Raw genomic sequence first — 21,282 nt, 5'->3', positions numbered from 1 at the left:
TTTCTTTAAATTTAAGGCAGAACTTTCAAAATTCTTTCAAACCTTGCAAATCGGGATCTGCAATATTTTGAGGACAATACACTTAACATCTGTCTCAAAAATTTTCATTTATAACACCACGTTGTACAAGTTGCCATGAGTCGGTGCTCCTTGGAGTGGCGAAAGAGGGATTTAGACACTTAAAAAGACTTTCCCAGAAATAGTTTTGCTATGAGCGGATTTATGAGGTTGTCATTCACAGAATTCAACTACGTTCGAAGGTAGAAAAAAAAACTACTCATCTAGAATTTTAAAGAAACCGTATGAAATCAAAGAAAAAAGAAAAAAATCTCAAGGTTTCTGTAAAAGAAACTGTATTTAATTTTTTCACTAACTTTTTCGTTTCTTCTATTGTTCGATTTTTTGGTTTTGATGTGCTTTTGTTTGTCAAACAGTTCGTGGTAACGAACTGTACTGTAAGGAGCGACCCGGCTCAATAGTAAGCGAAACTAAAAAAAAAATGGAATTTTGATGCTAAGAGATACATCAAAATTTGAATTTTCATGCTGATTCTAAATATTTAAGTTTCATTAAATTTAGTCTTTGTCATCAAAAGTTACGAGCCTGAGAGAATTTGCCCTATTTTGGAAAATAGGGGGAAACATCCCCTAAAAGTCATAGAATCTTAACGAAAATCACACCGTCGCATTCGGCGTATCAGAGAACCCTATAGCGAAAATATTCAATCAGCTCCTATCTACAAAAATGTGGAATTTCGTATTTTTTGCCAGAAGACAAATCACGGGTGCATGTTTATTTGTTTTTTTTTTCTTTTCCCCAGGGGTTATCGTATCGACCAAGTGGTCCTAGAGTGTCGCACGAGGGCTCACTCTAATGGAAATGAAAAGTTCTAGTGCCCTTTTTAAGTGACCAAAAAAATTGGAGGGCACCTAGGCCCCCTCCCACGCTCATTTTTTCCCAAAGTCAACGGATCAAAATTTTGAGATATCCATTTTGTTCCGCATAGTCGAAAACCATAATAACTATGTCTTTAGTAATGACTTACTCCCCCACAATCCCTGGAGGAGGGGCTGCAAGTTACAAAATCTGACCAGTGTTTACATATAGTTTTTTCAGGGGGATTTTCTAGGTTTGGGGGTGGGGTTGATGGGAGGGGGCTATGTGGGAGTAACTTTCCTTGGAGGAATATGTCATGGGGGAAGAAACATTCAATGAAAAGGGTGCAGGATTTTCTATCATTACTATAAAAAAACAATGAAAAAATAAACATGAAAACGTTTTTTCAATTGAAAGTAAGGAGTAGCATTGAAACTTAAAACGAACAGAGATTATTACGCATATGAGGGTTCTAAAAATACTTTAGCATAAAGAGCGAGGTATTTAGGAGGAGATAAATACCTCGCTCTTTATGCTAAAGTATTTTTAGTAATTTCAACTATTTATTCTACGGCCTTTTTGATTCAGGGGTCATTCTTAAAGAATTGGGACAAAACTTACGATTTAGTGTAAATATTAGAATATAAAAGTTTGTTATGTAAGTTAATTCTCAAGTTACACATATTTTTTACTAATAAAAACGTTAGTTGAAAATTAAAAGTTCTAGTTTCCTTTTTAAGTAGCCGAAAAGTTGGACGGCAACTAGGCCTCCTTTCCCACCCCTTATTTCTCAAAATCGTCAGATCAAAACTAAGGGAAAGCCATTTAGCCAAAAGAAAAAGAATTAATATACAAATTTCATTTTGATAATTTATGTGCGGAGAGCCGAAATCAAACATGCATTAATTCAAAAACGTTCAGAAATTAAATAAAAAAAAACTAGTTTTTTTTAACTGAAAGTAAGGAGCGACATTAAAACTTAAAACGAACAGAAATTACTCCGTATATGCAATCGGTTGTCCCCTCCACAATCCCTTGCTCTTTACGCTAAAGTTTGACTCTTTGCCAAAATTCTACTTTTTAAAACAATTAAAAGCTTTAGCGCAAAGAGCGAGGGATTGCGGAAGGGACAACCGATTGCATATACGGAGTAATTTCTGTTCGTTTTAAGTTTTAATGTCGCTCCTCACTTTCAGTTAAAGAACTAGTTTTTTTTATTTAATAGCATCCATAAAATGACCTGATATTAATGGGTTTCGTATTTTTAATTTGATGGTTACACCTTCTTTAAACTTTTTCGTTGGCTGTGAAAAAAATATCAGTTTCTACAATTCTAAATTGTGGGAATGTTGTTTTAAAATCTTTTCAAACAGTTCGTGGTAACGAACTGTAGTAAGGAGCGACCCGGCTCAATAGTAACCGAAACTCTAAAAAATGGAATTTTGATACCAATAGCTATATCAAAAGAATCGCATTTTAATGCTGGTTTTAAATATATAAGTTTCATCAAGTTTAGTCTTACCCATCAAAAGTTACGAGCCTGAGAAAATTTGCGTTATTTTAGAAAATAGGGGGAAACACCCCCTAAAAGTCATAGAATCTTAACGAAAATCACACCATCAGATTCAACGTATCAGAGAACCCTATTGTAGAAGTTACGAGCTCCTATCTACAAAAATGTGGAATTTTGCATTTTTTGCCAGAAGGCAGATCACGGATGCGTGTTTATTTGTTTTTTTTGTTTTTGTTTTTTTCCCCAGGGGTGATCGTATCGACCCAGTTGTCCTAGAATGTTGCAAGAGGGCTCATTCTAACGGAAATGAAAAGTTCTAGTGCCCTTTTTAAGTGACCAAAAAAATTGGAGGGCACCTAGGCCCCCTCCCACGCTAATTATTTTCCCAAAGTCAACGGATCAAAATTCTGAGATAGCCATTTTATTCAGCGTAGTCGAAAAACCTTATAACTATGTCTTTGGGGACGACTTACTCCCCCACAGTCCCCGTGGGAGGGGCAACAAGTTACAAACTTTGACCTGTGCTTACATATAGTAATGGTTATTGGGAAGTATACAGGCGTTTTCAGGAGGATTTTTTTGGTTGGGGGAGGGGTTGAGAAGAGGGGGATATGCTGGGGGAAGTTTCCATCGAGAATTTGTAATGGGAGAAGAAAACTTCCATGAAGGGAGATCAGGATTTACTAGCATTATTTAAAAAAAAATTAAAAAATAAATGTGAAAAAGCTTTTTCAGCTGGAAGTAAGGAACAGCAATAAAACTTAAAACAAACAGAAATTATTACCCATATAAGGGGCTCACCTCCTTATGATACCTAGCTCTTTACGCTGAAGTATTTTTAGTAATTTCAACTATTTATTCTACGGCTTTTGTGATTCAGGGGTCATTCTTAATGAATTGGGATAAAATTTAAGCTTTAGTGTAAAGAGCGAGGTACTGACGATGGGGCGAATCCCCTCATATATGTAATAAAAACATGAGAATACAGAAGTTCTTTACGTAAGCTAATTTATAAGTTACGTAAATCTTTTACCAATAAAAAGATTCGTAAAAAATTAAAAGTTCTAGTTTCCTTTTTAATTAACCAAAAAATCGGAGGGCAACTAGGCTTCGCCCCCGCTCTTTTTTCTCAAAATCATTCGATCAAAATTATGAGAAAGCCATTTAGCCCCCCCCCCAAAAAAAATATGCAAATTTCGTTTTGATTATTCCTCTGCGGAGAGCCAAAATCAAAACATGCATTGATTCAAAAACGTTCAGAAATTAAATAAAAAAAACGAGTTTTTTTAACTGAAAGTAAGGAGCGACATTAAAACTTAAAACGCACAGAAATTACTTCGTATATGAAAGAGGCTGCTTCCTCATCAACGCCCCGCTCTTTACGCTAAAGTTTTTTACTGTTTTAAAAAGAATAATTGAGAGAAAGAGTCAAACTTTAGCGTAAAGAGCGGGGCGTTGATGAGGAAGCAGCCTCTTTCATATACGAAGTAATTTCTGTGCGTTTTAAGTTTTAATGTCGCTCCTTACTTTCAGTTAAAAAAACTCGTTTTTTTTATTTAATTGTCTCAAGGTAGGACTCAGATATGCTGTTTATCAAAATCTTGTGGCTCTTGACTGAAATTAATAGTATGGTAAAGACAAGAATGTTTTTATCACAGATTGCTTTGTTTGATTTGAAACTTTTATTAGGTATCGTATCAAAGAAAAAAAAATTGCATGGCCTGCAAAAATGACGAACTTCGCCAGAAACTTTAGGAAACCCAGAAGACAGAGCTTTGCCAGAAACCGTAGGAAACTGTCGCTGGTGACAACAAAAAAAAAGGGAGTGACAAGGTGAAGTGCCAAATTTTATCAGAAACACTAAGAAACTCAGAAACTTTAGGAAACCTTTGTTGGAGGCAACTAAAAACATGGGTCAATGTTGGTATTACCGGAACAATTTTTTGGGTCATGAAACTATTGTTAATAGACGCATTTTGACTTTTAGAACATCTTTCCTCTCTTGCAAAACTACCGCAAACTCACCGTTATGGAGTTATTCCGGCCCAATCTTGTATTTATCCATATAGAATTACAATCATTTCCGTTTTCGTTGATCGGAAATTTGAAATCGCTAACGTTTAAGACCGAAAATTGCTCTGTGGCTTTTAAAGACAATTTTTTGTTAGGTTAGGCTAGGTTAGGTTTGCGGTAGTTTTGCAAGAGAGAAAAAATGTTCAAACAGTCAAATGCATCTATTAACAATAGTTTCATGACCCAAAAAAATTGTTCCGGTAATACCAACATTGACCAAAACATGCAGGGCATGCTAAAGTGACAAATTTTACTGAAAACCTTAAAGAGCCCAGAATTTTAACAGAAACCTTAAAAAACCCTTATTGGTGATAATGAAAAAAGACGCTAAACATACTGAAATGACAAACTTTACAAGAAGCCTTAGAAAACTCAGCACCCAGAATTACACCAGAAAACTTAGGAAACTTTTCTTGGTAGCAAAAAAAGAATCATCACATGTTAAAATGACTTGCCAAATGGCTTGTGGAATGCAGCCTACTGAAAGTTAGTGAAGGGAGTGAGAGGGTGAAATGCCAAATTTTACTAGTAACATTAGGAAATCCATAAACCTTAGGAAATTTTAGTTACATGCAACTAAAACCCGCATGGCATGTTGGAGTGACAAATTTTACTGTAGACCTTAAGGAGCTCAGAATTTTACCGGAAACCTTAAAAAAGCTTTACTCGTAACAATGAAAAAAAAATGCATAGCATACTGAAGTGACAAACTTTACAAGAAGCTTTAGGAAACTCACAGCCCAAAATTTTGCTATAAAACTTGGGAAACTTTTGCTGGTAGCAAACAAAAAGAATCATCACATGTTAAACGACTTGCCAAATGGCTTGCCGAATGCAACCTATTGAAAGTTATTAAGTTTACTACTATTTACCATATTCATTTTTAGCCAAAATACTCCGCTCTGTGGTTAATGCTTCAGATTCTCCAATTATGTTCACAGCTTTTACTCGGAAATAATATTCCTTCATGTGAACCAGTTTTGTTACTTCAACATTAAGCAATGACGATGTCGCAGCTTCAGACCATGTTCCTCTAGAGGTATCCATTTTCTCGATCTGAAATGAAAATACCTAACTGTTAACATTTTATTTACTGCTAAGCGTATCCTTTTACTTTTACCTTAATAAGTTGTATGAATATCTTCTTACCCACAGGTAATTATTTGCGAAAAGGCAGGGGGAGGGGATCTATTCCCCAAACTAGAGGGGCAAATTTGTCATTTTTTTTCAATTTACTAAACGAAAATACCAAAAAGAATATTTTCAATTAAATAACTTCCAAAAAGATAATATTCAAAATCTAGATGGGAAAAATACCCGTCCCCCTTGAATGACACCATTGCTCGCTCTTCAGATCGTCAGAATCAGATCGATATTTTTTCTTACGTACATGCAGGGGGAATACTTAAACCTTTGAATAATATTGACGAAAAAAAATATTCTAGTAATTTGGTGCTATTTAAGAAAAAAAAACGAGAGATATCAAATTGGAATTATTAGTTTTAGACATATAAAGATTCTACGACGTTGATTATTTTGTTTTTCAGCATATTAATGATCAAGTTTCACATCTTTACTGCAGTAAGAAACTATTTCTCTTTTTCATTATTCTTTTCTTTAAATTATAGTAATTAAGTCCAAACTCTGCTTTTCGGAGGATTCTTTAATATGATTTTAGATCGATTTAACATCAACGGATCATTGAGATTTTAAAGATAATGAATCGAAATAGCAAGGAATGCTCAACCTCATCTTAACAGAGGGCCATGTTTTGCACGAAAATGCCAACCAAAAGCCAGTAAATTTAATATTTACTTGATTAAAAATATCTTTGGATTCACAAAAGTCAACTACTTTGGAAGTAATCAAAACGCCCCTCATATAGAATTTTATTTATTTATTTATTTTATTCTTCACCCCCACGATACATAAAGTAAATATGGTGGAGTAAGAATAAATATAAAACACAAAGAGAAAAACAAATACACACACAAAGTCAACAAAAAAAACGGATAAGAGGGTGTTGAGGGGATAGGCGCGCAGAAGCTGTACTGGAAGCAACGAAATGTGTCTTTGCTGGTAGCAACGAACAGAGGCTTCTAACATACTGAAATGACAAACCCTTCCAGAAGCCTCGGAAAATCCAGAAACCAGAATTTTACCAGAAGCCTTAGGAAACTGTTACTGGTGGCAATAGCAAAAGAAAAGAAAGAAAAAAAAGAAAGAAGAAAAAAAAAATATTACCAGAAACCATAGCTGGTGGCAGCAAAAAAAAAGGGCATGACATACTGGAATGCCAAATATCACCAGAAACCTTAGAAAACCCAGAAACCAGAATTTTGCCAGAAATCTTAGGAAACTGTTACTGGTGGCAATAGCAATAAAAAAAAAGAAAAAAAAGAAAGAAGAAAAAAAAAATATTACCAGAAACCATAGCTGGTGGCAACAAAAAATGGTATGACATACTGGAATGCCAAATATCACCAGAAACCTTAGAAAACCCAAAAATCAGAAGTTTGCCAGAAGCTTTAGGAAACTGCTGTTGGTAGCAAGAAAAAAAAAAAAAATTAAGATTCACTTCAATAAAAATTTCTGAATTCATAAGATGACATAGAGTAAGAACGAGGATGATACAAGGCCGACTTTTGGACTTATAAGTCTTTAGGTTATGTTCGACAGTTTCTTCTTCATAATTACTGACGTTATTACATAAATTTACATTAATAATTACTAAACACTTATAGCATAAACTGTTATCATAACAAAGAAAAATATAGCGCATCAAAAGGTGTTTAGAAGGATGCCACTTATTTATCAACTAAAATAATTACAATAATATTATATATATAATTTGTATAATTTTATAATATATGATATATTATATAATATATTTTATTATAATAAATTACTATTATATACATATATATTATATAATTATATAATTTATATAGACAACGGAGTTCTAACCTTCCATTCATCCAATGAGTAAAACCATCAATGCAATTTTAACAAAATGTAATTCTTCTAGAGTTTTTTCAAACATTAAGAAAACGCACCCTCCCTTTAATTTTTATTTGCAGATGGGGACAGTAAAAGCATAAATTTCTTATAAGAATAACACGTCTCTCAACGATGAAATAATTCCGCCTTTTGGTGACAGGGAGAGAAGGCTTACCAAATAATGAGTGATAGACGCACCCCCATCGTCAAGGGGTGGAGACCAAGACAGTTTGCAGCTTTCTTTTGTGACACCAAAGACAGTAAATGGCTTTTCAGGTGGCGCAGGACGATCTAGAAATGGAAAATTGATTTATTTTTAAAAGATGCAACGACACAATTTTTGTTTGGACGGAGATAATATGTGTTTTACAAACAAATAAAATACCAAAACTAAATTTGCCTATATAAACCTTAGGAATTGCATGGCCTGATTCATAGTGCAAAAAAAAAAACAAAAAACAACAACACATTAATTGATTACCCAAAATAGAAAATCTTAAAATGAAACCCTGTTCAGCACAAAACAAATGGAAGAAAAACATGCACATCGAAACAGCAATATTCCCCACCAAGAGTTGATATTTTCTTAAATAATAATATCTATAATTTAATACAAGTCTATTAATGTCTGAATTTTAGCTTACAAATTATAGTTCATAACGTATAGGTAAGACTTATGTATTTATAAGACAAGATGATAATAGAGATACAAGGTATTTTATAGAAAAGCCATGGGTTTTAAAGGCACAAGTTCAAAGAAAAGCCAATTTATAAGAAAGCAATGTAAATGTTCCTCTCAAAATAAAAATATAGCATCGAAACATAGAAAGCCGCAAATTTATAAGAAAGCCACAAGACTAATTTATAGGGAACCAATTTGAATGAACCCTTCAAAATTAAAATATAGAATCAAAACACGGAAAGCCAGAAATTTATACAAAAGCCACATATAGGGAAACAATCTAAATATGCCCCTCAAAATTAAACTATAGAATTAAACATAGAAAGCCACAAATTTATAGAAAAGCCACATAACTATTATAGGGAAACAATTTAAATATGCCATTCAGAATCAAAAAACTACTTGTGCAAATTCAAGGAGGAAGTTGTCCACTTGAAATAGAAAAAGGATGGCTTACACTCTTAGAAGACCAAAATGATACACCTCTTTTTTTCAAAAAGATAAAATATAATTTCTTTCTTAAAAAAAAAATGATACACCTTCTTAGATATAAGTAATCGATACAGAAATCTGATTGCCATAAAAAGAGCCTATGGCTCAAATTCATGAAATATCGGTATAACCCTTTTTTGATTTTTGCAGATAAAAATACCACAGCTTTAACAGTAAATTAAAGTATCTACAATTGAAACTACCCATATGCTGACTCTTAAGAGAAGAGGGGATTGGGCGTAAGAGGTATTTCTCTGGAAAAGGGCGAGGAGACGTCATACATAAAAATATATATGTTTTAAGACCACAACTAATAATAGTGTCCATTCCTACCAATCTCAAGCAAAGTCCCTCTTTCAATTGGCATGTCTACTAGTTATAAGTTATATATGTTTACTATATACATTTTTACTACATATGTTATATACTAGTTATATGTTTAATTCACCCAAGAAGTCATCTGTCTTTAAATGAAATGTCACTTGTCTTACATGAAGGACATTTGCTTCGGAATATTTTTTTTATTCTTCGAAATAATATCGTGAATGCTACATTTGTTCATACTTCTATTGAAGCATGTTTACGCATTTATATTAAAACAAATTTGTTCTACTGGGTAATTTTTTTTTAAGCTGAAAACTTTTGGCTTTTCTTTTTAAGTTTTTTGCATTGCCTTGACGTCACTCATATGAAATTTCACAAAATTAAGTCTTTTCCAAAATTTTCGCAAAACAATGAATTAAAAAAAAGTCTTTTCAGGAAAAAGAACCTAAATTACCTACCATAAGTTAAATATGATTCAAATGCCTTTATTTTCGAAAATAGCTATTAATTTCAGAGACAAATATACTAATTATTTATGTAACACTATATTTATGGTTTCATGTGAGAATACTATTTTCAATTTCAGTTTCGTCATGGTTTCATTTTGGTTATGCGATATCAAAGTTTGCTTTAATACAATTTTGTATTTTGAATCTTGAATAAGAAGGGTGAAGTTGCTTCAAGTGGCGAAAGGATATCAACAATAAAAGAAGCCCTAGCCAAGAAAAATAGAAAAGTGTATATTTTTCAATAGTTTATACAAATATTTTTGGCAGGAGGAAACTCAATCCCTATAAACCTAATGGGTAAGGTTTGGAGGGACTGGGGGTTTCATTGAGGTACCTCAAACTTCGCCTTTGTACCTCCTATGTAAAAGCAAATATAATTTATATGCTTTATTGATTATTAGTATAATTTGGTAGCTAGTGAGAATTATAAAGTAATACACTTACCAAGAACAGTGACTGTAGCAGAGGCAGAAACGCTTCCCATCTCATTATCAAGGGTCAATGTATATTTTCCTGTGTCAGTTCGCAGTGAAAATGGAATCTCAAAAATTATTTGCTTTTCATAAGTTGACATGTGAACTCGGGTATCTAGTGGGTCGACTTGCTTTCCGTTGACCGTCCATCTTACGATTGGCTTGGGTGAGCCAGTATAAGGAACAGTAAAAGAGATGCGCTGACCTGCACGCACAATTTGGTCTTCTAGGCCCGTTTTATCGATTTGTGGTGCGACAAAACGTGCTTGGGCAATAATTGACTTGGAAGCGTCACTGGGGTCACCTTGACCAGCTTTGTTGACGGCAACTACACGGAATTCATATTCTTCGCCTTCTTCAAGACCTGGAACTTTAGCTGTGGTATTGTTTCCAGGAACCTCAGCAGCTTTCTCCCAGATACCAAACTTAGGTTTTTTCTCTACAATGTACGTTGTAACTCCTGAGCCACCGTCTTTCTTGGGAGGTGTCCATTCTAACACAACATGATCCTTATCCCAGTCCTTGATCAGGGGAGTTCCTGGTTTGTCGGGTTTCCCGTAAGGATCCTTTGCAGTAATTGTTTCAGAGCAGGTCAATGGTAGAGATTCACCTTGTCTGTTCACTGCTTTCACCCTGAAACGATAGTCATGGTCTTCAATCAAATGATCTGCTTTGAAAGCAGTACCTTTGCTTTCACCAATCGGGACCCAGCGCATATTTTCTGTATCTTGTTTTTCAATAATATAGTGAGTGATCTCAGAGCCACCGTCATCTTTAGGAGGACGCCATCTTAAAGTGCAAGATTGTTTATTGATCTCTCCAATATTCAATGGTCCTTCAGGAGCACTTGGTACGTCAAGTACTGTAACTCTAATTGATGCCGAATCTGTTCCGTTAATATTTGTAGCAGTTAATGTATATTCGCCACTATCTAACCTCTTTGCTTCTGAGAGCTTGAACCTGATACTGTAAGGAGCAGCAGTAATTCTTAGCCTATCATCGTTGGACAAAGTACTACCCTTAAAGGACCATTGCTTCTTGGGCACAGGCTCGCCGCTTACTGGTACATCTAAATCAATATTCTGACCACTATGAATCTTAATATCAGCCATAACACTGCGATCAATTCTCGGTGCTAAGTTTTTGGCTCTAGCAGTGTGCGGTGAGGTAGTGTCACTTGGCTCTCCAGGGCCAGCTTTATTTACTGCTTTCACTCTAAACTCATAAACGTTGCCCTCAATAAGATTTTCAATCTTAACCGCAGGATTATCACCTTGGACTTCAGCAACTGTGTCCCATAGTGGACTGTATTTGTCTTTTTTCTCAATTATATAGCCTGTAATTGGTGTCCCTCCATCAGTTTCAGGCCTGGACCAGGTAAGTTCTACAAAGTCAATATCATAATCCAATATTTCTGGGATTCCTGGTTTACCTGGTTCACCGTAAGGATTCTTAGCTTCTATCGCTTGAGAGGTAGAAAGAGGATCAGATTTTCCCTGCTTATTAACAGCTTTGACTCTAAATTTGTATTTATGGCCTGGTTGAAGACCATCAACTTCCATTGTGGGTTTGGAGCCCTCAGTCTTTCCAACTGGAGTCCATCTTCCGGTTGCTTCATCCATCTTTTCTACAATATAGTGATCAACTGGAGATCCACCATCATCTGCTGGTGGGTTCCAATCTAGCTTACATCCCTCTGCACATACATCACTGACTTTTAAAGGTCCTCCAGGCGGGCTAGGAATGTCAAGAACTATAACCTCAACGTCGGCTGAATCTTTTCCGTTTTCATTTTCTGCTGTAATAGTATAGTTACCTGCATCTGCTCTTTTTGCAAACCTCACGTTCAATTTTGTATTATATTCTGCTATTACTAGCTTAGTTCTATCACCAGCTTTAACCTCCTTTCCTTTCAATGTCCATTTAATTGTTGGGGCAGGTTCACCTGTGACATTAACATCATAAGAGAATGACTGCTCAGCTTTGATTCTTACCGGTATAAGATTCGTACGGTCAATTTTGGGTGGCATATTTCTTGCCTTTGCAACAATGGGTAGCGTGGCATCACTTGGCTCACCTGGTCCAGCAGCATTAATTGCTTTGACTCGAAATTCATAGGCCTGACCTTCCAGCAGATCTGGAACACGTGCTGTTGTTGCATCAGCTGGTACCTCAGCAGCTTTTTCCCAATCTCCATACTTATCTTTTTTCTCAATAATATATCCAGTGATTGGAGATCCTCCATCGTTCTCTGGAGGAGTCCATTTTAAGTCTACATGATCTTTATCCCAATCTACTGGTATAACATCTCTGGGCTTATCTGGCTCATCAAATGGATTCTTTGCAAGCACTGCCTGGGCTGTTTCAAGAGGCTCTGATTCACCCTCCTCATTGACAGCTGCGACACGGAATTTGTACTCCTTTTCTGGAGTTAGACCAGTAATCTCTATTGTAGGTTCTTGTGTTCTTCCACATGGCAACCATACACCAGTTGTTGGGTCCATCTTTTCAACTTGGTAATACTGAACAGGAGTTCCACCATCATCTTTAGGTCTTTTCCATTTTAATTTACAACCTTCCCCAGTTACATCACTAACATTCAAAGGTCCTTCAGGAGGCAAAGGCTTATCAACAACAGTGACACTAACTGTCAGTGAATCACGGCCTGAGCTGTTTACAGCCATGACTGTGTATTCGCCAGTATCAGATCTTTGAACACTCCTAATTACAAGTTTACTGCTTTCTTCAGTAGTATCGATAACAACAGTCTTTGACGGCCTAAAAAAACAAAAATGGTTCAGCACATAAAAATATTCAGTAAAGAAAGGCAGATAATTATATTAAACAATATTCCTATGTAATTCCAAGCTAAGGTATGAACAGTTATATATTGAATGAATGAAAAAGAATAAAAATAAAAAAAAACGATTTCTTTATTGAATTTCGATAAAAAAGACAATAGATATACTGAAATACAGATCTAAAACAAAATTCGAAGGGAAAAGATTGAAGGTTATAACCCAATAATAATTACAATACCCAGATATTACCAAATATGTAGCGCTATTTTTGAGCTGTTTTCAAAATACCCAACGGCTTGTGGTAACGCACTGTAAGGAGCGACTCATTTGTATAGTAACTGAAGCTCTAAAACTTGGAATTTTTATAACAATATAGAAATAAAAAGAATTCATTATTGATGGTTATATATATATATATATATATATATATATATATATATATATATATATATATATATATATATATATATATATATATATATATATATATATATATATATATATATACATATATACTCAGCTTAAATTAGCACTTAGAAGTCACAACCTTGAGAGAATGATGGAATGATGGCAATCAATGCGTATTTATTTGTTTTTCTTTTCTCTAGGGTTGATACTAAAGAACTAGTGGTTCTAAGTTAGTGGAAAACCCCTCATCTGAACATAAATTGAAAGTTCTGGTGCCATATTTATGTAGCAAAAGAGATCACGCCATAGAAAGGTGGTCTCACTCTCCCCCTCTCTCTCTCTGAAATTGTTTATGATTCAATTTAAAATAGTACGCGTCTTGTTTAATAGCTTATTGTTACAAAAATCTGATTTATAACAGTTTGTTTCAAGGACCCCTTCCCTGGAATCTTTATGAGGATTAGCAACCTTATTTGTTGAATGAATTTTTCTTTTTGTTTGAAACATATTATATTTTATATAAAATTTAAAGCTTAATGTAAATCGTGGGGCTAAGGGGGCGATAGTACCCTTCGCATTTGTGATAACTCTGGATATGAACTAAACTCAAGGAGAATTTTAGTAGAATGCACTAATACTCGTATACATTGACACTATGTCGAAACTTGAAATTATAGAATTTGAAGAAATCTCAACTTCTTTTAGTTTTTTTCATGTCTACACAAATTTCTTACATTAAGAATTCGTCAGAACTTGTAAAAAAAACTAAAAGAAGTTGAGATTTCTTCAAATTCTATAATTTCAAGTTTCGACATAGTGTCAATGTATAAGAGTATTGATGTAAAAGCCGCAGAAATTCTTCTTGAGAGAAAGATACTAAGAAATTTGGACTTAATTGGTGGTGAAACAGTTTTGGAAGTCGGTGTAATTATGAATTTAGTTAGGTTCTGCAACATGTTCTCTTATTTTTTTAAATTCAGAGGGGTTTTTTTTCGAACAAGCAAATGGTTTACCCATGGGGGCCCCTTTAAGTCCTTTATTAGCAAATTGTTTTGTAGAAAATATTGAAACAATAGCGTTAGATTCATATTTTTTAAAACATAAATTTTGGGGGAGATATATGGATGACATAATTTCAGTATGGAATTATGGGGTGGAGGAATTAAAAAGTTTTTTAGAACATCTTAATTTTTGGGGAGGGGATTTAAAATTTACTATAGAATTAGAAGAGGATAATAAACTTCCTTTTCTGGATGTCCTTCTTTTAAAAAATGAAAATAGTCTGGATTTTAAGATTTACAGAAAACCTGCTAACAATAACAGATTTTTGTCGTTTTTCTCTGGTCATGCTCGCCAAGTAAAAATTGGTTTAATCATATCTTTAACTGACCGCATTTTTAGAATTTGTTCTCCAAAATTCATTGAGGAGGAATTATTGTTGTTAAAAGAGATTTTAATAGGTAACCATTATCCGGGTTGGTTAATTGACCAGACTTTTTCGAAAAGAAGGAAAAAATTTCTAGATTGTTCTGACCATATTCTGGAAACAACAGAAAAGAAAGATATTTTTTGTTCTCTACCATATGTTCCAGGTTTGAGTGAAAAACTTAACAGAATTTTACAAAATAATGGTTTAAAGGTAGCTTTAAGAGGTAGTAATACTTTGGCTAGTTTTTTAAATTCTGGAAAGGATCGGACTTCCGTAGAGCAACAAAGCGGGGTTTATAAAATCCCATGTACTTGTGGAAGCTCTTATGAGGGACGTACTAACCAGAATTTAAAAACGAGATTGCTACAACACCATAATTCTATTTCATCGTTTTTAAAGCAAAGTACCAAACCTGAAGATTTCACGTCGGCCCTCTCGGAGAATATCTTTAATTTTCAAAATCATTTTATTTTGTTTGAAAATGTTTCTTTGATTTCTAGGGACCAAGGTTTAGAGCAAACTTTCAGGGAAACAATCGAAATTAAAAAAATTCTATTCAAGAATAATTCCATAAACAGAGATACAGGTGACTTTGGATCGAACTCAATTTATGATAATTTACTGACGTCAAATAAAGTAAATATCACCTCACCTATGAGCTATGACCTAAGTCCACGTAATATGTCAGATAATTCTAATGAATCGAAACCGAAAAGGTCAAAGAGATTTGCCTCGGCTGTTGCATTGAAAAAAATAAGAGCAATAAACTATATGTAATTAGTTTATTAGGTTTAAATTTTGTTTATTTTTATTCATGTCTTTTAGTTTTACTGCTGATGATGAACACTGTATATGTGTTCGAAATATCCAGTTAAATAATTTTATATCTATTCACTGTCAATAAAAAGGTATCATCCCTATTTGAACTGTTTTACTTTCGATTTTAATGCCACTGTAAAATTTTACCTGTAGTGAAATTTGAAGCAATTTCATGGCAATACTGAAGCTGTAATTTATACATAAGGACAGGAATGAACTAATTAGTCTCAAATCTATCCATTTACTTAACTAGAATTATGAAATTTTCTTTGTGAAGGATCTAAAATTCCTTAAATAATAAGAAAATTATCCTTTTTTCAACAATTTTCAAGAGAATTTTAACTTATTTTCAATTTAAAAAAACATGTAGACCAAATCTTATAAACATAGTTCGGCAAATGAATAGAACTGAATCCCCGTTAGAGGATGATTCAGTTAAGAGATGAATCAACATTCTTGAATATTAAAAATGTTTTCTTCCATTGATATATCAAAACTGAAGGATAACAGAAAAATTACGAATTGAAAACAAAACTACAAAAAACAAAACAAAGATAACTACAAATTGCACAGGGAACTTTAAAATTAAACACGCAGAAATAATGACTTGAATAATTTTACAGCGAAGATAACTTTTATAAATATTTCGATAAAAATATATATATTTCAATATATATATATATATATATATATATATATATATATATATATATATATATATATATATATATATATATATATATATATATATATATATGTATTTGAATAAATAATGTATATTTAAATGCATAATATATTTTTAAAAATATATAAAAGTAAGAAAACTTGTATTTTGATATATTTCGAAGATAAAAAAAAACCTTTTCTTAATTTTTTTCTTCAAATGGGTATTTTTCAAATTTTGTAAAGTTTGTAAATATTTTCAGTTTTTACAAAATCTTTTGAAATTTGTTTCATTTAAGCTAAAGCTTCAGATATTCAATTTAACTTAAGTTGTCCTTTTCCCCTATGGTTTAAACACATAAAAATAAAGACTTGAATTATTTACGGGGAAGGTATCAGTCTTAATTTGATTTGAGCTTATTTTCTGACCTATACTTAATCAGATTCTACGTCGACGTGCCCCTCTTACACATGGTTGTGAGGACATATTACCTTAGCTGTTGTCCAGAGGCTGACCAAGTAACAGTAGGGAACGGTTCACCAGTAATTCCAACATCAAACTTGAGCATAGATCCAGCAGAAAGTTTAACATCACGAAAGTTCCTTTTCTCAATTTTGGGCGGAACTGCAAAAATACGAAATACAGAATTATTTGCAGCATAATATTAAAATGATATATTTTAAACATAAAAAAATTACATTTTATATATTATTTATAAAAAATAATTTAAAAGAAATATTAGAATTATTATTAATATATTATATTTTTATATTACTTGGAATTTTCAAAACTGACTTTCACTTCAAATAAGCAATTTGTAATAAATTTGTCAATTTAATTACTGTAATGACACGTTATATATGTTATCAATATATTATTTACCGTTCCAGAAATTAAATCTCATTTTGAATCAGCAGTAAACGTTTATTGTCTCATTTTGACTAATCCCTCATTCTTTGCACCTTTCTCCGTCGGTCCGGTATTTACCCCCACCCAAATGATTTATCGTTCAGTGAGTCCATTGACAATCAACTTATAAGGATCAATTCCATACTTCGGCTTTTATTAAGCTATACCATAGATCTAAAGAAAAGAAGGCTACGATGATTTAATATCAAAATTGTATATATTATACACAAAGAAGCTACATTATATATATAACTTAGAAAAATATTGTATTAAAAATATTTAATAGGAAAAATCTATGAAACGGTAAAATAAGATAGAATAAAAGAGTTATACCACTTCATCCCCGTTTCCACTCTCTTTCCACAAATAACAATCATCACATCCCCACCCCCACTCTTGAATCCTGGGTATAGACCTGGGCTATGTAAATATATTTTTTTTAATCTGTACTATTTTGCATTATGAAATCCCATCAGCCTTCTCTTCCAAGTCCTGCCCTGGCTACATTACCCCTGAATACCAAGGCCTTCGAGGCTAGACGCTCGGCCTGATCAATTAGAGTTTTATTATTTTTAAATGGTGATTTACAGAAAAGGCCATGACATGTTTAGTGTGTTTCTGGGTTAAAATATGCACCATTGCAGAAGGAATTATGGTAAATATTTTGTGTTATGTGCTGCTTTTTTAATTAATCCCGTGTATCTAGGCAGCTGGGGATGGGGAGGTTTAAAGTTTTGTCCCAATTCTTTAAGAATGACCCCTGACTCAGAAAGGCCGTAGAATAAATAGTATCGTAGAATCGCTCTTTATACTAAAGTATGAGGTGTTTAGGAGGAGATAAATGCCTCGCTCTTTATGCTAAAGTATTTTTAGTAATTTCAACTATTTATTCTACGGCCTTTCTGAGTCAGGGGTCATTCTTAAAGAATTGGGACAAAACTTAAGATTCAGCGTAAAGAGCGAGGTATTGACGAGGGGACAAACCCCCTCATATGCATAATAAAAATATTAGAATATAAAAGTTTGTTATGTAACTTAATTCTCAAGTTACATATATTTTTTACTAATAAAAACATTAGTTAAAAATTAAAAGTTCTAGTTTCCTTTTTAAGTAGCTGAAAAGTTGGACGGCAACTAGGCCTCCTTCCCCACCCCTTATTTCTCAAAATCCTCTGATCAAAACTAAGAGAAAGAAAACTTTAATAATTTATGTGCGGAGAGCCAAAATCAAACATGCATTAATTCAAAAACGATTAGAAATTAAATGAAAAAAATTAGTTTTTTTAACTGAAAGTAAGGAGCGACATTAAAACTTAAAACGAACAGAAATTACTCCGTATATGAAGTGGGTTGTCCCCTCCGCAATCCCTCGCTCTTTACTCTAAAGTTTGACTCTTTGCCACAATTCTACTTTTTAAAACAATTAAAAACTTGTGTGTATAGAGCGAGGGATTGTGGAGGGGACAACCCATTTTATATACGGAGTAATTTCTGTTCGTTTTGAGTTTTAATGTCGCTCCTTATTTTCAGTTAAAAAACTAGTTTTTTTATTTAATTTTTATATAGGCCTCTAAAAAAAAAACAAGCAACCCATTATGGACAATTATATTGATATAAGAGAAGCCTGATACCACAATTTTAATGAGAGAGGGAAGGGATTAAAGCATTTTGGAGCGGGTTCAGCTCTTGATCCTGTTTTGATTACGAGCATTTGTTGTTATTTTCTTAATTTTATTTTTTTCTAATGTCACGTTTAAAAAAAATAAAATAAATAAATGGCGTTGAAGACTATTTCAACTAAAAGTTGTATAAAAGTACATTTTATAATAAAAAATAATTTAATACAATTTTTTTTTATCTTTGCTCTATTTAAGCAAATGTGCTCAAATTCTTGAAATAAATTGTTGTTCTAAGGCCTAAACTTTCCCAAAGCAAAAGCTATGCTCTTCTTTTTTTTTTCAAAGAAAACATCCATAAAACCTGTTATAATAAAAGGCAATAATCTAAATTTTCCCCCCTTAAGTTTAAGATTTTATGGTTTCTAACTAAAATATCGCGGATTTATTTTTAAGATTATTATTATTTTAATTACCGTAGCGCAATTCTTCACAAATTGTCAGCTTTGCGGCACTGATAGAGAAAAAAAAACATTTATTAAGTACGAAAGAAGAATGGAATCAGGGTTTTCCTCCTCAACCCCCCCCTCTCAACCCGATATCCCAAAATGCATGCGATTTTCTTACCATTTCCTCTAGACCCCTTTCACTCGCCTTTTTTTTCGTTTGTTTCGAATTTAAATTTTTAAAATATTTTATCAATAAATTTATTATAGCATATTAAGTCTTTATAATTTTACAGTTTGACTAAAATATTTGACATCTCCATCCAAGAAAAACGTTTCGTGACATAAAGAAAGATTAGAAATCAGTAGAAATTAGAGAATCTAGCCGTATAAGATGAATTCTACTCCGTATTTTGTATAAAATTAATGCAGATGGAACTGTTTTTGGCCAAAGAATTGCCAGGATCTCCTACTAAAGTATTTTTAGAGCCCCTCAAATGCGTAATAATCGCCGTTCATTTTAAGTTTTAATGCTACTCCTTACTTTCAATTGAAAAAACTTTTTCATGTTCATTTTTTCATTGTTTTTATTTATAGTTATGCTAGAAAATCCTGCGCCCTTTTCATTGAATTTTTCTTCCCCCATGACACATTCCTCCAAGGAGGGATCCTCCTGCACAGCCCCCTCCCCTCAAACCCCACCCCCCAAACCAAAAAAATCCCCCTGAAAATGTCCGTACACTTCCCAATAACTATTACTGTATGTAAACACTGGACAAGTTTGTAAATTGCAGCCCCTTCCCCAGGGACTGCGGAGGAGTAAGTCATCCCCAAAGACATAGTTATTATGGTTTTTGACTATCTCAAAATTTTGACCCGTTGACTTTGGGAAAACAATGAGCGTGGGAGGGGGCCTAGGTGCCCTCCAATTTTTTGGTCACTTAAAAAGGGCACTAGAACTTTTCATTTTCATTAGAATGAGCCCTCTTGCGACATTCTAGGACCACTTGGTCGATACGATGACCCCTGGGAAAAAAAAACAAATAAACACGCACCCGTGATCTGTCTTCAGGCAAAAAATACGAAATTCCACATTTTTGTAGATATTAGCTTGAAATTTTTGCTATAGGGTTCTCTGATACGCTGAATGCGATGGTGTGATTTTCGTTAGAATTCTATGACTTTTACGTGGTTTATCCCCCTATTTGCAGAAAATAAGGCAAATTTTCTCAGGCTCGTAACTTTTAATGACAAAGACTAAATTTGATAAAACTTATATATTTAAAATCAGCATGAAAATCCAATTCTTTTGATGTATTTTTTTAGCATCAAAATTCCGTTTTTTGGAGTTTCGTTTGCTATTCAGCCGGGTCACTCCTTACTACAGTTCGTTATCACGAACTGTTTGACTAAGTTCATCAGTGAATTATGCCAGGAAAGCTATTTTCATCGTTTTTTCGTTTTAGGAGCCAGTTTTTTTTTAAATTTATTTTTTGGTAAAACTGACATTTCAGTACTCATAAGAATCTTCCCTGAAAAAAAGACAATCCAGCTTCTATCATTTACTTTTTTTATCGAACCGTTCCGCCCAAAAATTAGAAACTACGCGCTTTACTGTTCATTATAATACTTAAAAAAAAATTACCTGATGCATTATTTTTGAGGATTTTTTTTTTTTTATATAGAATGTTCATTGACAATAACATCCAAATTATGCTAAGCAAGCGTTACTGTATTTCAAGTCTTCTGCAATAAATAAAACCGGTTTTAAAACCGATTAAACTATTTTTAACTCTATACTTTGAATACAATTGACTTTTCAGTGATTGCACAGTTTTAAATTCTGAAATAATCTCGACTAATATTCAAATTTTAATATTATTTATATTTATTTATATTTATTATTTATATATTATTTATATTTATTTTTATTTATTTTGAATATTCAAATTTTGAAGCTTTCAGGCTGTCCACAACTCGTTTAAAAAGCAAAAAAAGCAAAGGGTTAAAAAAGCAAAAGGATCTTCACCTTGCCAAATCTCACCTTGGCAGTAGGAATTATTGGGACTACTTGGTTACTTGAAAAAAATTACTTAAAAAATATCTAGCTGAACCTTATTGGTGCAATTTTTGCTTAAATTGAATATTCCCTAGTAACGGTGCCCTAAATTACCTTAAACTATTTAAGCATTACTGTATTTCAAGTCGTCTGCAATAAATAAAACCCGTTTTAAAACCAGTAAAACTA

The 21,282-nt window shown here is 33.2% G+C and overlaps 1 protein-coding gene across 31 annotated transcripts in view; it reads right to left on the bottom strand.

The window, feature by feature from the left end:
* LOC136025213 (twitchin-like) overlaps nucleotides 1-21,282 on the bottom strand; it is a 397,750-nt gene that overhangs the window by 95,078 nt on the left and 281,390 nt on the right. For all 31 annotated transcript variants that reach the window (XM_065701279.1, XM_065701032.1, XM_065701099.1 and 28 more), the window contains 4 exons: nucleotides 16,555-16,687; nucleotides 9,914-12,720; nucleotides 7,638-7,753; nucleotides 5,335-5,518 (listed from right to left, as the gene is read on the bottom strand). In XM_065701279.1, coding sequence (XP_065557351.1) covers nucleotides 5,335-5,518; nucleotides 7,638-7,753; nucleotides 9,914-12,720; nucleotides 16,555-16,687 — 3,240 coding nt within the window. The remainder of the gene's footprint in view (nucleotides 1-5,334; nucleotides 5,519-7,637; nucleotides 7,754-9,913; nucleotides 12,721-16,554; nucleotides 16,688-21,282) is intronic.

The sequence above is a fragment of the Artemia franciscana genome, chromosome 1, assembly GCF_032884065.1.
Source record: "Artemia franciscana chromosome 1, ASM3288406v1, whole genome shotgun sequence".
Taxonomy (NCBI): Eukaryota; Metazoa; Arthropoda; class Branchiopoda; order Anostraca; family Artemiidae; genus Artemia; species Artemia franciscana.
This window is presented reverse-complemented; position numbering and strand designations above follow the sequence as displayed.